The sequence below is a fragment of the Ascaphus truei genome, chromosome 6, assembly GCF_040206685.1.
Source record: "Ascaphus truei isolate aAscTru1 chromosome 6, aAscTru1.hap1, whole genome shotgun sequence".
In the NCBI taxonomy this organism is placed as follows: Eukaryota; Metazoa; Chordata; class Amphibia; order Anura; family Ascaphidae; genus Ascaphus; species Ascaphus truei.
Genome location: NC_134488.1, coordinates 133,453,592 through 133,466,743, shown reverse-complemented (window position 1 = coordinate 133,466,743; position 13,152 = coordinate 133,453,592). Strand labels below are relative to the sequence as shown.

Genomic DNA, 13,152 nt, shown 5'->3' with positions numbered 1-13,152 from the left:
GTCAACCCTAAAAAGTTCTTTAAGTACCTTAATAACAAAAAAACGAGAAAAGAAAATATAGGACCCTTTCAGTGTGAGATGGGTAGGCAGGAGATAAGGAAAATGCAGAGGTTTTAAACAAATTCTTTGCCTCTGTGTTTACCAGGGAAGAATCAAGTTCAACAGTAGCGCCACAACCTCCATATTAATGACCAATTGGTTAACAGAGGAAGAAGTTCATAAGCGACTTGAAAAAATTAAAGTAAATAGGCACCTGGCCCCGATGGCATACATCCAAGAGTTCTCAAGGAGTTAAGCTCAGTAATAGCAAAACCATTATATTTAAAATTCAAGGACTCCATTTCCAAAGGCTCAGTACCACAAGATTGGCGTGAAGCAGATGTGGTGCCTATATTTAAAAAGGGAGCTAGATCACAACCGGGAAATTACAGACCTGTAAGCCTGACTTCAATAGTAGGGAAACTACTTGAAGGTTTAATACGGGATAATATTCAGGAATACCTAATGGAAAACAAAATTATTAGTAATAGTCAGCATGGATTTATGAAGGATAGATCTTGCCAAACTAACCTTATTTGTTTTTTTGAGGAGGTAAGTAGGAATTTAGACCAGGGTAATGCAGTTGATGTGGTCTACTTAGATTTTGTAAAGGCTTTTGATACGGTTTCACACAAGAGGTTGGTGTACAAAATAAAGAAAATTGGACTCAGTAATAATATATGCACCTGGATTGAAAAGTGGTTAAAGGACAGACAACAGAGGGTTGTCATAAATGGAACTTTTTCAGGTTGGGCTAAAGTTGTGAGTGGAGTACCTCAAGGATCGGTACTGGGACCCCTGCTTTTTAACTTGTTTATTAATGACCTTGAGGTTGGGATCGAGAGCAAAGTCTCCATCTTTGCTGATGATACTAAATTGTGTAAGGTAATAGAATCAGAGCAGGATGTAATTTCTCTTCAGAAGGACTTGGAGAGACTGGAAACGTGGGCAGGTAAATGGCAAATGAGGTTTAATACAGATAAATGTAAGGTTATGCATTTGGGATGCAAGAATAAAAAGGCGACTTACAAATTAAATGGAGATATATTGGGGGAATCCTTGATGGAGAAGGATTTAGGAGTGCTTGTAGACAGCAGGCTTAGCAATAGTGCCCAATGTCATGCAGTAGCTGCAAAGGCAAACAAGATCTTATCTTGCATCAAACGGGCAATGGATGGAAGGGAAGTAAACATAATTATGCCCCTTTATAAAGCATTAGTAAGACCACACCTTGAATATGGAGTACAATTTTGGGCACCAATCCTAAGAAAAGACATTATGGAACTAGAGAGAGTGCAGAGAAGAGCCACCAAATTAATAAAGGGGATGAACATTCTAACTTATGAGGAGAGGCTAGCTAAATTAGATTTATTTACATTAGAAAACAGGCGTCTAAGAGGGGATATGATTACTATATACAAATATATTCAGGGACAATACAAGGAGCTTTCAAAAGAACTATTCATCCCACGGGCAGTACAAAGGACTTGGGGCCATCCCTTAAGGTTGGAGGAAAGTAAATTTCACCAGCAACAAAGGAATACCAATATATTCTCATAAAAAAAGGATATAGAGATACTGTATATATAATGTGGTAATGTTTGGGTTTCTCAGAGCTTGTTGGGTATCTGTGTGTTTATTAACTATGTGCAGCTGGTCTCAGCTGTTTTTGTGAGGTTAGTGGCCCCTCCTCCCCCAAGGTTTAAGCTCGCCCCTCCACACTTTCCAAGTTGGCAGGTAAGTTTTATTTTGCTGCGTTACGACAGATCCAATGTGATCATTCTTCCTGTAACTATACAAGCAAATAAAAATTGTAACTCAGGGAGTGTTAGGACCTGCTAACGGTCATGCCTTGTAGTGGCAGCAGGCTTAAGACGCTTTGGCCAAAGGGTTGAACTAAATGACCCTTTTTCAAGAGAATTTATAGGTATTGCACTGTGTATGTTTGTCACATTGGAAGTACCGTAGCTTTGGGCATCTTTGTTTATTTTTTGTTGTATAGAGATAGAGATAGTAATAGAGATGAGGATACAGATAAGGATAGAGATATAAGGATAGAGAAAGCGATATAAGGATATAGATATAGATAGAGATAATGATATAGACAGATATATATATATATATATATATGTAGAGAGAATATATATATATATATATAAATATATATATATATATATATATATATATATATATATATATAAAGCAGAAAATAGCCGTGTTAGTCCAGTTGCGATAGTGCAGAATAAATGAGTTCTTCAGTATTAGGTGATACCTTTTTTATTGGACTAACAATTTATGTCATAGGACAAGCTTTTGAGAGTTCTCCTCTCTTCTTCAGGTCAGCAATACTGATATACAAAGGATTCAATGGCTAATACAGTGTAGAGAGAGGGGGGAAAAAACAACAAAAAAACAGATATTTACTGTAGATAAGGTTGGGTGTTAAGTGTTTGAAGCCAGGGGACAGTGTCAAAGAAAGGTGGGGAGGGGAAGGGATGCTGTGGGGGAGAGAAAGTGTGGATAAGAATATATATATATAATGTAGAGAGAATATGTATATATATATATATATATATATATATATATATATATATATATATATATATGAAACATGAAAAGAAAAAAGAATGGTCAAAAAGGTGCACTCAAACAATATCTAATGAAAAATGAAAAAATGTACTTAATTAGCAATGAGAAATAAAAAAACACACAAGACAGACCCAAACAACTACCACATAATAAATTGCTGTGCGTAAATGCGGTTATAAATATAGCACCAAGTCACATGGATTATGCACCAAATCACAGGAAGGTCTGTTGAAAACCAATACATAAAGGTTCAAATATGGCATAACAAAACCAGGGGAAAGAATAATTCCCCCCAGTAATGAAACTAAGATCGGCCGATCTAATAAAGGTATTAAACAAACCAGACCACATGAAAGATAGTAATACCTCAAATGCCTGCTAGTCAAGCAGCAAGGATGAGAAATATATTCAGAATATTGCATGAAGTAACATAAACATGAAAGGCACGGTTAATGGGTATAATAGTAAGCATAATAAAACACACAGCATGAATACCTAACTGGCTAGGAGAAAGATAATAAATGATGTAAACAAAGCCACTCAGATATATGTGCAAATGACCCTGCAAAGTGCTGCAAATGTTTCATACATTTTGTGGGTCGGTAGCACCACCAGAGGGTAATTTTTTACCTTGACCACTGGTTATCCCATTAATTCGACCATTTAGGGGTGATTTGACTGCGGCACCTATTTTGTGTTTTAATATATATATATATATATATATAGGTAATCCTTGGGATTTCTCAGAGCTTGTTGGTTATCTGTGTGCTTATCTATATTTCTATCCTTATCTCTATCCTTATTTCTATCTCTATCCTTAAATCTCTGTCCTTAAATTTCTATCCTTATGTCTGTCTCTATCCTTAAGTCTCTATCTCTATCCTTAAATCTCTATCTCTATCCTTAAATCTTTATCTCTAGCCTTAAAACTCTATCCTTATCGCTAGCTCTATCCTTAAATCTCTATCCTTAAATCTCTATCCTTATCTCTATCCTTAAATCTCTATCTCTATCCTTTAATCTCTATCCTTATCTCTATCTCAATCCTTAAATCTCTAATCTTAAACCTGGTTTTATATATATAGTAGGAAGAAGTCGCCTTACCTGTGGTGGTTAGAGCCAAGAACATGGCAATACACAGGATTAAGGAGAACATATTGATAGAGAAACTTGTTGGACACTGATCTCTGATAGTATCCTGCTTGCGTGGCTGGGCAATCCGTGGTAGGGATCAAGGGGGATTTAGCTGCTCATTGACAATGTGGATAACCCAACAGTAATCTCTTGATCTCCTTTGATCCAATAATGGTTAACTTGAATTGAAAAAGTAAACAGGAAAAGGCAGCTGGATCAGTACATGCAAGGTGACAAAATGACCCGCTGGGAAATGTAGTGTACGTGTTATACTAACACCAGCCTCACTGGCCCAGTGGCTGCTCTGAGCAGTTCAGAAATAGCCACCACATTACTCCTAATCATTAAATGTCATTGGTGGTATGCCATTCTCAAATATTCTGTAATGTAAATAAGTTTTAAAAAAACCTTAAATATAATTTCCTTTTTTTTTCTCTTCATGATGATCTTGATACATACAGTATACAGATGGGGAGCGAGGGTTATTTTAACCTCTGTGCGTAATGCTTGGATATGTTGTAATATTCTGCGTTATCACTGCCATTCAATCATATGATATTCTGCATTGTAACATAATATTCTGTGATATCAGTAAGTAAGGTAAAGCTGGGTGCAACTGTATGTTAACAGTGAAGCATTAAATATAAGCAGGACGCAGGTATCAGATACAGTATACAAAGATTGTACTAACGCTAAGGCCCCGCTCCCTCAGTTAGCACGCCCGCACTGCAGACAGGCTGGGCGCTGACAGACACAGACCACGATATGCGGTCTGTAGGGAGCGGGAGGGGGGCGGGAGTGGGAGGGGGGGGCGTTGTTTGAGTGGAGGGACCCGCTGCTTCCCCCCCCCTCCCTGCACGGGCTCAGACTTGGGCTCGGTCTGCAGGACAGGAGGGAGCTGCTGCGGGCTGCTGGAAGGTAAGCAGCTCCCTCCCAATTCCCCCACAAATGTCCTAACACACGCTGACACTGAGACACAGACAGACACATAGACAGAGACACACACACACACCACCGCTCCCTACCTTGTGTAGGAAGCTGTGTGACAGCTCCTGCTCCTGCCCCCGCCGCTGATTGGCTCATCAGCGCACCACGTGACGCGTCACCGCTCAGGATCACAATTTTCTTGCATCCCCTGGCGGCTGATGCGTCAAAGTGCGTAGTGAGCCGTGCAGTGAGGGGGGAATGGGACCGGATCACAAGGATTCCCCTGCTGGTGGGGAACGCTCGCACGGCCGCCAGCGCCGCCTGGCTCAGCGCGTCCCAGCCCTAAGGCTGCCTATTAAAGGAGTTTGTCCTGTTATCTCCTTTCTCGCTATCTCTTGTTGTGTGTTTGTTTGTACACAAAAAAAGAAGAGACCTCAATTCCCCAATAAAGATACACCCCCCCCTTATTCAGATTGGAACAGTGTGTTCCCTGGAGCAGCTGTGTGTGGGAGAATGACCTGTTATGCAGAACAGCTGTCCTTGGGACTTCCACTGGGACAGAGGTACTGGGTAATACCCGCTGAGACAACTCTATTACCAGCCATACCTTATTACTGCATGAGAAGCATATATTCATATAGTACTCACCTTATTAGTAATTCTGAGATAGCATTAATCTTCAGATGTGCTAAGGAATAATTCTGCAACTGACAGTAACAGAGGTATTTAAAATCTCCTGCTAATGTTTATAAGTAAAGGGGGCGTATTTATATTAAACACGTGAAGCTCACAGTGTACAGGCTAAGGGGCTGTTTTGCAGGATAAATTATTGCAGCAGGAGACAATAGTAAATACACAAAGATAAATACTTCTGTATATGTTGTCAGAGATCTACTTGCCTTTTAATACATTCCTGTTTTAGATATTTCATATTTATTTTTTTAACAATAAGGGATTGTGTATAAAACTGTGGGAAAAAGTAATGAAAGATACCGCACCAAATTATTCAAAGAAATCATGTTATTCTCCTGCCATCTTCTTGCCCCAGTCTTGCAGACTGATATAATATCTTAGTCCTGCTAGTGCGCTAATGTACTCATTTGTTAATCAATTTGGTTAAGATACAGTTGTGTGTTTGCTCTATCCTATGGAAGACATACTGTATAAAGAGAAAATATTCCCTTAGACTGAGGTGGGAAACCCTACTTGTATGCCCTCTACACCCTCTACTAGGGCCACAGACAGATTTCCCAGTGAACAGAATTTGAGTTATGACCGCCTCCCTTCCCTCCCCCATCAGCGGTCTTGCGTAACCCCCCATTTCAAACCTCGTAAGCCCCATCCATTTCCCCTCCTCTTCCCATGTATTTCTCTCCCATACGTCTTACTCCCTCTCTTCCTCACTCATTCACCCCCTCTCATCTCCTCTCACTCACCCCACTCTCCTCAATCAATTACTCCACTACTCGATCAACCCATCTCACACTATTTCCTTCACAATTACCCCACACACAACTCTTCCACAAAAATACTACTAAAAAATATACATATATCTTAAAGACCCACCCACAAAGCCCCACATACATTTACAGACCCCCCCACCAAGCCCCAAATACATATACAGACCCACCCACCAAGCCCCAAATACATATACAGACCCCCCCACCAAGCCCCAAATACATATACAGACCCACCCACCAAGACCCACATACATATACAGACCCCCCCACCAAGCCCCAAATACATATACAGACCCACCCACCAAGCCCCAAATACATATACAGACCCCCCCACCAAGCCCCAAATACATATACAGACCCACCCACCAAGACCCACATACATATACAGACCCACCTACCAAGCCCCAAACACATATACAGACCCACCCACCAAGCCCCAAATACATATACAGACCCCCCACCAAGCCCCAACTACATATACAGACTCACCCACCAAGCCCCACATACATATACAGACCCCCCCATCAAGCCCCAAATACATATACAGACCCACCTGCCAAGCCCCAAATACATATACAGACCCACCCACCAAGCCCCAAATACATATACAGACACACCCACCAAGCCCCAACTACATATACAGACCCCACCACCAAGCCCCACATACATATACAAACCCACCCACCAAGCCCCAAATACATATACAGACCCCCCCATCAAGCCCCAAATAAATATACAGACCCACCTGCCAAGCCCCAAATACATATACAGACCCACCTGCCAAGCCCCAAATACATATACAGACCCACCCACCAAGCCCCAAATACATATACAGACACACCCACCAAGCCCCAACTACATATACAGACCCCACCACCAAGCCCCACATACATATACAAACCCACCCACCAAGCCCCAAATACATATACAGACCCCCCCATCAAGCCCCAAATAAATATACAGACCCACCTGCCAAGCCCCAAATACATATACAGACCCACCTGCCAAGCCCCAAATACATATACAGACCCACCCGCCAAGCCCCACATACATATACAAACCCACCCACCAAGTCCCAAACACATATACAGACCCCCCACCAAGCCCCAAATACATATACAGACCCCCCCACCAAGCCCCAAAAACATATACAGACCCATCCACCAAGCCCCAAATACATATACAGACCCACCCACCAAGCCCCAAATACATATACAGACCCACCCACCAAGCCCCAAATACATATACAGTACAGACCTCCCTACCAAGCCCCAAATACATATAGACCCAACCACCAGGCCCCAAATACATATACAGACCCATCCACCAAGCCACAAATAAATATACAGACCCACCCACCAAGCCCAAAATACATATACAGACCCACCCACCAAGCCCCAAATACATATACAGACCCACCCACCAAGCCCCAAATACATATACAGACCCCACCACTAAGACCAAATACATATACAGACACACCAAGCCCCAAATACATATACAGACCCACCCACCATGCCCCAAATACATATACAGACACACCGACCAAGCCCCAAATACATTTACAGACCCACCCACTTAGCCCGAAATACATATACAGACCCACACACAAAGTCCCAAACACATATACAGACCCCCCCACCAGGCCCCAAATACATATACAGACCCCACCAAGCCCCAAATAAAAATACAGACCCACCAACCAAGCCCCAAATACATATACAGACCCCCCACCAATCCCCAAATTCATATACAGACCCACCCACTAAGCCCCAAATACATTTAAAGACCCCCCCACCAAGCCCCAAATACATATACCGACCCACCCACCAGGCCTCAAATACATATACAGACCTCCACCAAGCCCCAAATAAATATACAGACCCACCCACAAAGTCCAAAATACATATGCAAACCCACCAAGCCCCAAATACATATACAGACCCCCACCAGGCCCCAAATACATATACAGACCCACCCACCAAGCCCCAAATACATATACATACACACCCACCAAGTCCCAAATACATACAGACCCAACCACCAAGCCCCAAATACATATACCGACCCACCCACCAGGCCCCAAATACATATACAGACCTACCCACCAGGCCTCAAACACATATACAGACCCACCGACAAAGCCCCAAATACATATGCACAAGCCCCAAATACATATACAGACACACCCACCAGGCCCCAAATACATAAACAGACCCACTCACCAAGCCCCAAATACATATACAGACCCAACCACCAAGCCCCAAATACATATACATACCCACCCACCAAGCCCCAAATACATATACAGACCCACCCACCAAGCCCCAAATACATATACAGACCCCCCACCAATCCCCAAACACATATACAGACCATCCCACCAAGCCCCAAATACATATAAAGACCCCCCCACCAAGCCCCAAATTCATATACCGACTCACCCACCAGGCCTCAAATACATATACAGACCCCCACCAAGCCCCAAATACATATACAGTACATGCCCACCCACCATGCCCCAAATTTATATACAGACCCACCCACCAGGCCCCAAATACATATACAGACACACCCACCAAGCCCCAAATACATATACAGACATACCCACCAAGCCCCAACTACATATACAGACCCACACACCAGGCCCCAAATACATATACAGACCCACCCACCAAGCCCCAAATACATATACAGACCCACCCACCAAGCCCCAACTACATATACAGACCCACCCACCAGGCCCCAAATACATATACAGACCCACCCACCAAGCCCCAAATACATATACAGACCCCCCCACCAAGCCCCAAATACATATAAAGACCCACCCACCAAGCCCCAACTACATATACAGACCCACCCACCAGGCCCCAAATACATATACAGACCCACCCACCAAGCCCCAAATACATATACAGACCCCCCCACCAAGCCCCCAAAAAATATACAGAACCACCCACAAAGCCCGAAATACATATACAGACCCACCCACCAGGCCCCAAATACACATACAGACACACCCACCAAGCCCCAAATACATATACAGACCCCCCCACAAGCCCCAAATACAATATAGACCCACCCACTGAACCCCAACTACAAATACAGACCCACCCACCAAGCCCCAAATACATATACAGACCCCCCACCAATCCCCAAATACATATACAGACCCACCCACCAAGCCCCAAATACATATACAGACCCCCACCAAGCCCCAAATACATATACCGACCCACCCACCAGGCCTCAAATACATATACAGACCCCCACCAAGCCCCAAATACATGTACAGGCCCACCCACCAAGCCCCAAATACATATACAGACCCCCCCACAAACCCCAAATACAATACAGACCCACCCACTAAGCCCCAACTACATATACAGACCCACCCACCAAGCCCCAAATACATATACAGACCCACCCACCAAGCCCCAAATACATATACAAACCCACCCGCCAAGCCCCAAATACATATACAGACCCCCCACCAATACCCAAATACAAATACAGACCCACCCACCAAGCCCCAAATGCATATAAAGACCCCCCACCATGCCCCAAATACATATACCAACCCACCCACCAAGCCCCAAATACATATACAGACCCCCCCCCACCAGGCCCCAAATACATATAAAGACCCTCCCACCAAGCCCCAAATACATATACAGACCCTCCCACCAAGCCCCAACTACATATACAGACCCACCCACCAAGCCCCAAATACATATAGAGACCCACCCACCAAGACCCACATACATTTACAGACCCACCCACCAAGCCCAAATACATATACAGACCCACCCACCATGCCCCAAATACATATACAGACCCACCCATGAAGCCCCAAATACATATACAGACCCAACCACCAAGCCCCAAATACATATACAGACCCCCCCACAAACCCCAAATACAATACAGACCCACCCACCAAGCCCCAAATACATATACAGACCCACCCACAAAGCCCCAAATACATATACAGACCCACCCACCAAGCCCCAAATACATATACAGACCCCCCACCAATCCCCAAATACATATACAGACCCACCCACCAAGCCCCAAATACATATAAAGACCCCCCACCAAGCCCCAAATACATATAAAGACCCCCCACCAAGCCCCAAATACATATACCAACCCACCCACCAGGCCTCAAATACATATACAGACCCACACCAAGCCCCAAATACATATACAGACCCACCCACCAAGCCCCAAATACATATACAGACCCACCCACCAAGCCCCAAATACATATACAGACCCCCCCACCAGTCCGTAAATACATGTACAGACCCCCCCACCAAGCCCCAAATACATATACAGACCCTCCCACCAAGCCCCAACTACATATACAGACCCACCCACCAAGCCCCAAATACATATAAAGACCCACCCACCAAGCCCCAAATACATATACAGACCCACCCACCAAGACCCACATACATATACAGACCCACCCACCAAGCCCCAAATACATATACAGACCCACCCACCAAGACCCAAATACATATACAGACCCACCCATCAGGCCCTAAATACATATACAGACCCACCCACCAAGCCCAAATACATATACAGACCGACCCACCAAGCCCCAAATACATATACAGACCCACCCACCAAGCCCAAAACACATATACAGACCCACCCACAAAGCCCCAAATACATATACAGACCCACCCACCAAAACCCACATACATATACAGACCCACCCACAAAGCCCCAAATACATATACAGACCCACCCACCAAGCCCAAATACATATACAGACCCACCCACCAAGCCCCAAATACAATACAGACCCAACCATGAAGCCCCAAATACATATACAGACCCACCCACCAAGCCCCAAATACATATACAGATCCACCCACCAGGCCCCAAATACATATACAGCCCCACCAACCAAGCCCCAAATAAATTTACAGACCCACCACAAAGCCCCAAATACATATGCAGACCCACCCACTATGCCCCAAATACATATACAGACCCACCCACCAGGCCCCAAATACATATACAGACCCACCCACCAAGCCCCACATACTGTACAGATACAGACCCTCCCACCAAGCCCCAAATACATATACAGACCCCCCCCACCATGCCCCAAATACATATACAGACCCACCCACCAAGCCCCAAATACATATACAGACCCACCCACCAAGCCCCAAATAAATATACAGACCCACCCACCAAGCCCCAAATACATATACAGACCCTCCCACCAAGCCCAAAATACATATACAGACCCACCTACCAAGCCCAAATACATATACAGACCCACCCACCAAGACCCACATACATATACGGACCCACCCACCAAGCCCCAAATACATATACAGACCCACCCACCAAGCCACAAATACATATACAGACCCACCTACCAAGCCCAAATACATTTACAGACACCCGCCACCAAGCCCCACATACATATACAGACCTTCCCACCAAGCCCCAAATACAAATACAGACCCCCCCACCAAGCCCCAAATACATATACAGACCCACCCACCAAGCCCCACATACATATACAGACCCACCCACCAAGCCCCAACTACATATACAAACCACTCCACCAAGCCCCAAATACATATACAGACCCACCCACCAAGCCCCAAATACATATACAGACCCCCCACCAAGCTTCAAATACATATACAGACCCACCCACCAGGCCCTAAATACATATACAGACCCACCCTCCAAGCCCCAAATACATATACAGACCCTCCCACCAAGCCCCAAATACATATTCAGAACCCCCACCAAGCCCCAAATACATATACAGACCCACCCACCAAGACCCACATACATTTACAGACCCACCCACCAAGCCCAAATACATATACAGACCCACCCACCAAGACCCACATACATATACGGACCCACCCACCAAGCCCCAAATACATATACAGACCCACCCACCAAGCCACAAATACATATACAGACCCACCTACCAAGCCCAAATACATTTACAGACACCCGCCACCAAGCCCCAAATACATATACAGACCCCCCCACCAAGCCCCACATACATATACAGACCTTCCCACCAAGCCCCAAATACAAATACAGACCCCCCCACCAAGCCCCAAATACATATACAGACCCACCCACCAAGCCCCACATACATATACAGACCCACCCACCAAGCCCCAACTACATATACAGACCACTCCACCAAGCCCCAAATACATATACAGACCCACCCACCAAGCCCCAAATACATATACAGACCCCCCACCAAGCTTCAAATACATATACAGACCCACCCACCAGGCCCTAAATACATATACAGACCCACCCTCCAAGCCCCAAATACATATACAGACCCTCCCACCAAGCCCCAAATACATATACAGACCCCCCCACCAAGCCCCAAATACATATACAGACCCACCCACCAAGACCCACATACATTTACAGACCCACCCACCAAGCCCAAATACATATACAGACCCACCCACCATGCCCCAAATACATATACAGACCCACCCATGAAGCCCCAAATACATATACAGACCCAACCACCAAGCCCCAAATACATATACAGACCCCCCCACAAACCCCAAATACAATACAGACCCACCCACCAAGCCCCAAATACATATACAGACCCACCCACAAAGCCCCAAATACATATACAAATCCACCCACCAAGCCCCAAATACATATACAGACCCCCCACCAATCCCCAAATACATATACAGACCCACCCACCAAGCCCCAAATACATATAAAGACCCCCACCAAGCCCCAAATACATATAAAGACCCCCCACCAAGCCCCAATACATATACCAACCCACCCACCAGGCCTCAAATACATATACAGACCCACACCAAGCCCCAAATACATATACAGACCCACCCACCAAGCCCCAAATACATATACAGACCCACCCACCAAGCCCCAAATACATATACAGACCCCCCCACCAGTCCCTAAATACATATACAGACCCCCCCACCAAGCC

General features: G+C 44.8%; 1 protein-coding gene across 5 annotated transcripts in view; it reads right to left on the bottom strand.

Annotated features, from left to right (window-relative positions):
- LOC142497936 (phospholipase A2 inhibitor gamma subunit B-like) overlaps nucleotides 1-13,152 on the bottom strand; it is a 70,054-nt gene that overhangs the window by 15,334 nt on the left and 41,568 nt on the right. For 2 of the 5 annotated variants that reach the window (XM_075606405.1, XM_075606403.1), the window contains exon 2: nucleotides 3,733-3,941. In XM_075606405.1, the coding sequence (XP_075462520.1) occupies nucleotides 3,733-3,784 (52 nt within the window). In that variant the 5' untranslated portion in view covers nucleotides 3,785-3,941. Of the gene's footprint in view, nucleotides 1-3,732; nucleotides 3,942-4,787; nucleotides 4,925-5,337; nucleotides 5,441-13,152 lie in introns of those variants that run through there. The other 3 variants (XM_075606402.1, XM_075606404.1, XR_012802354.1) reach the window with 3 other exon arrangements.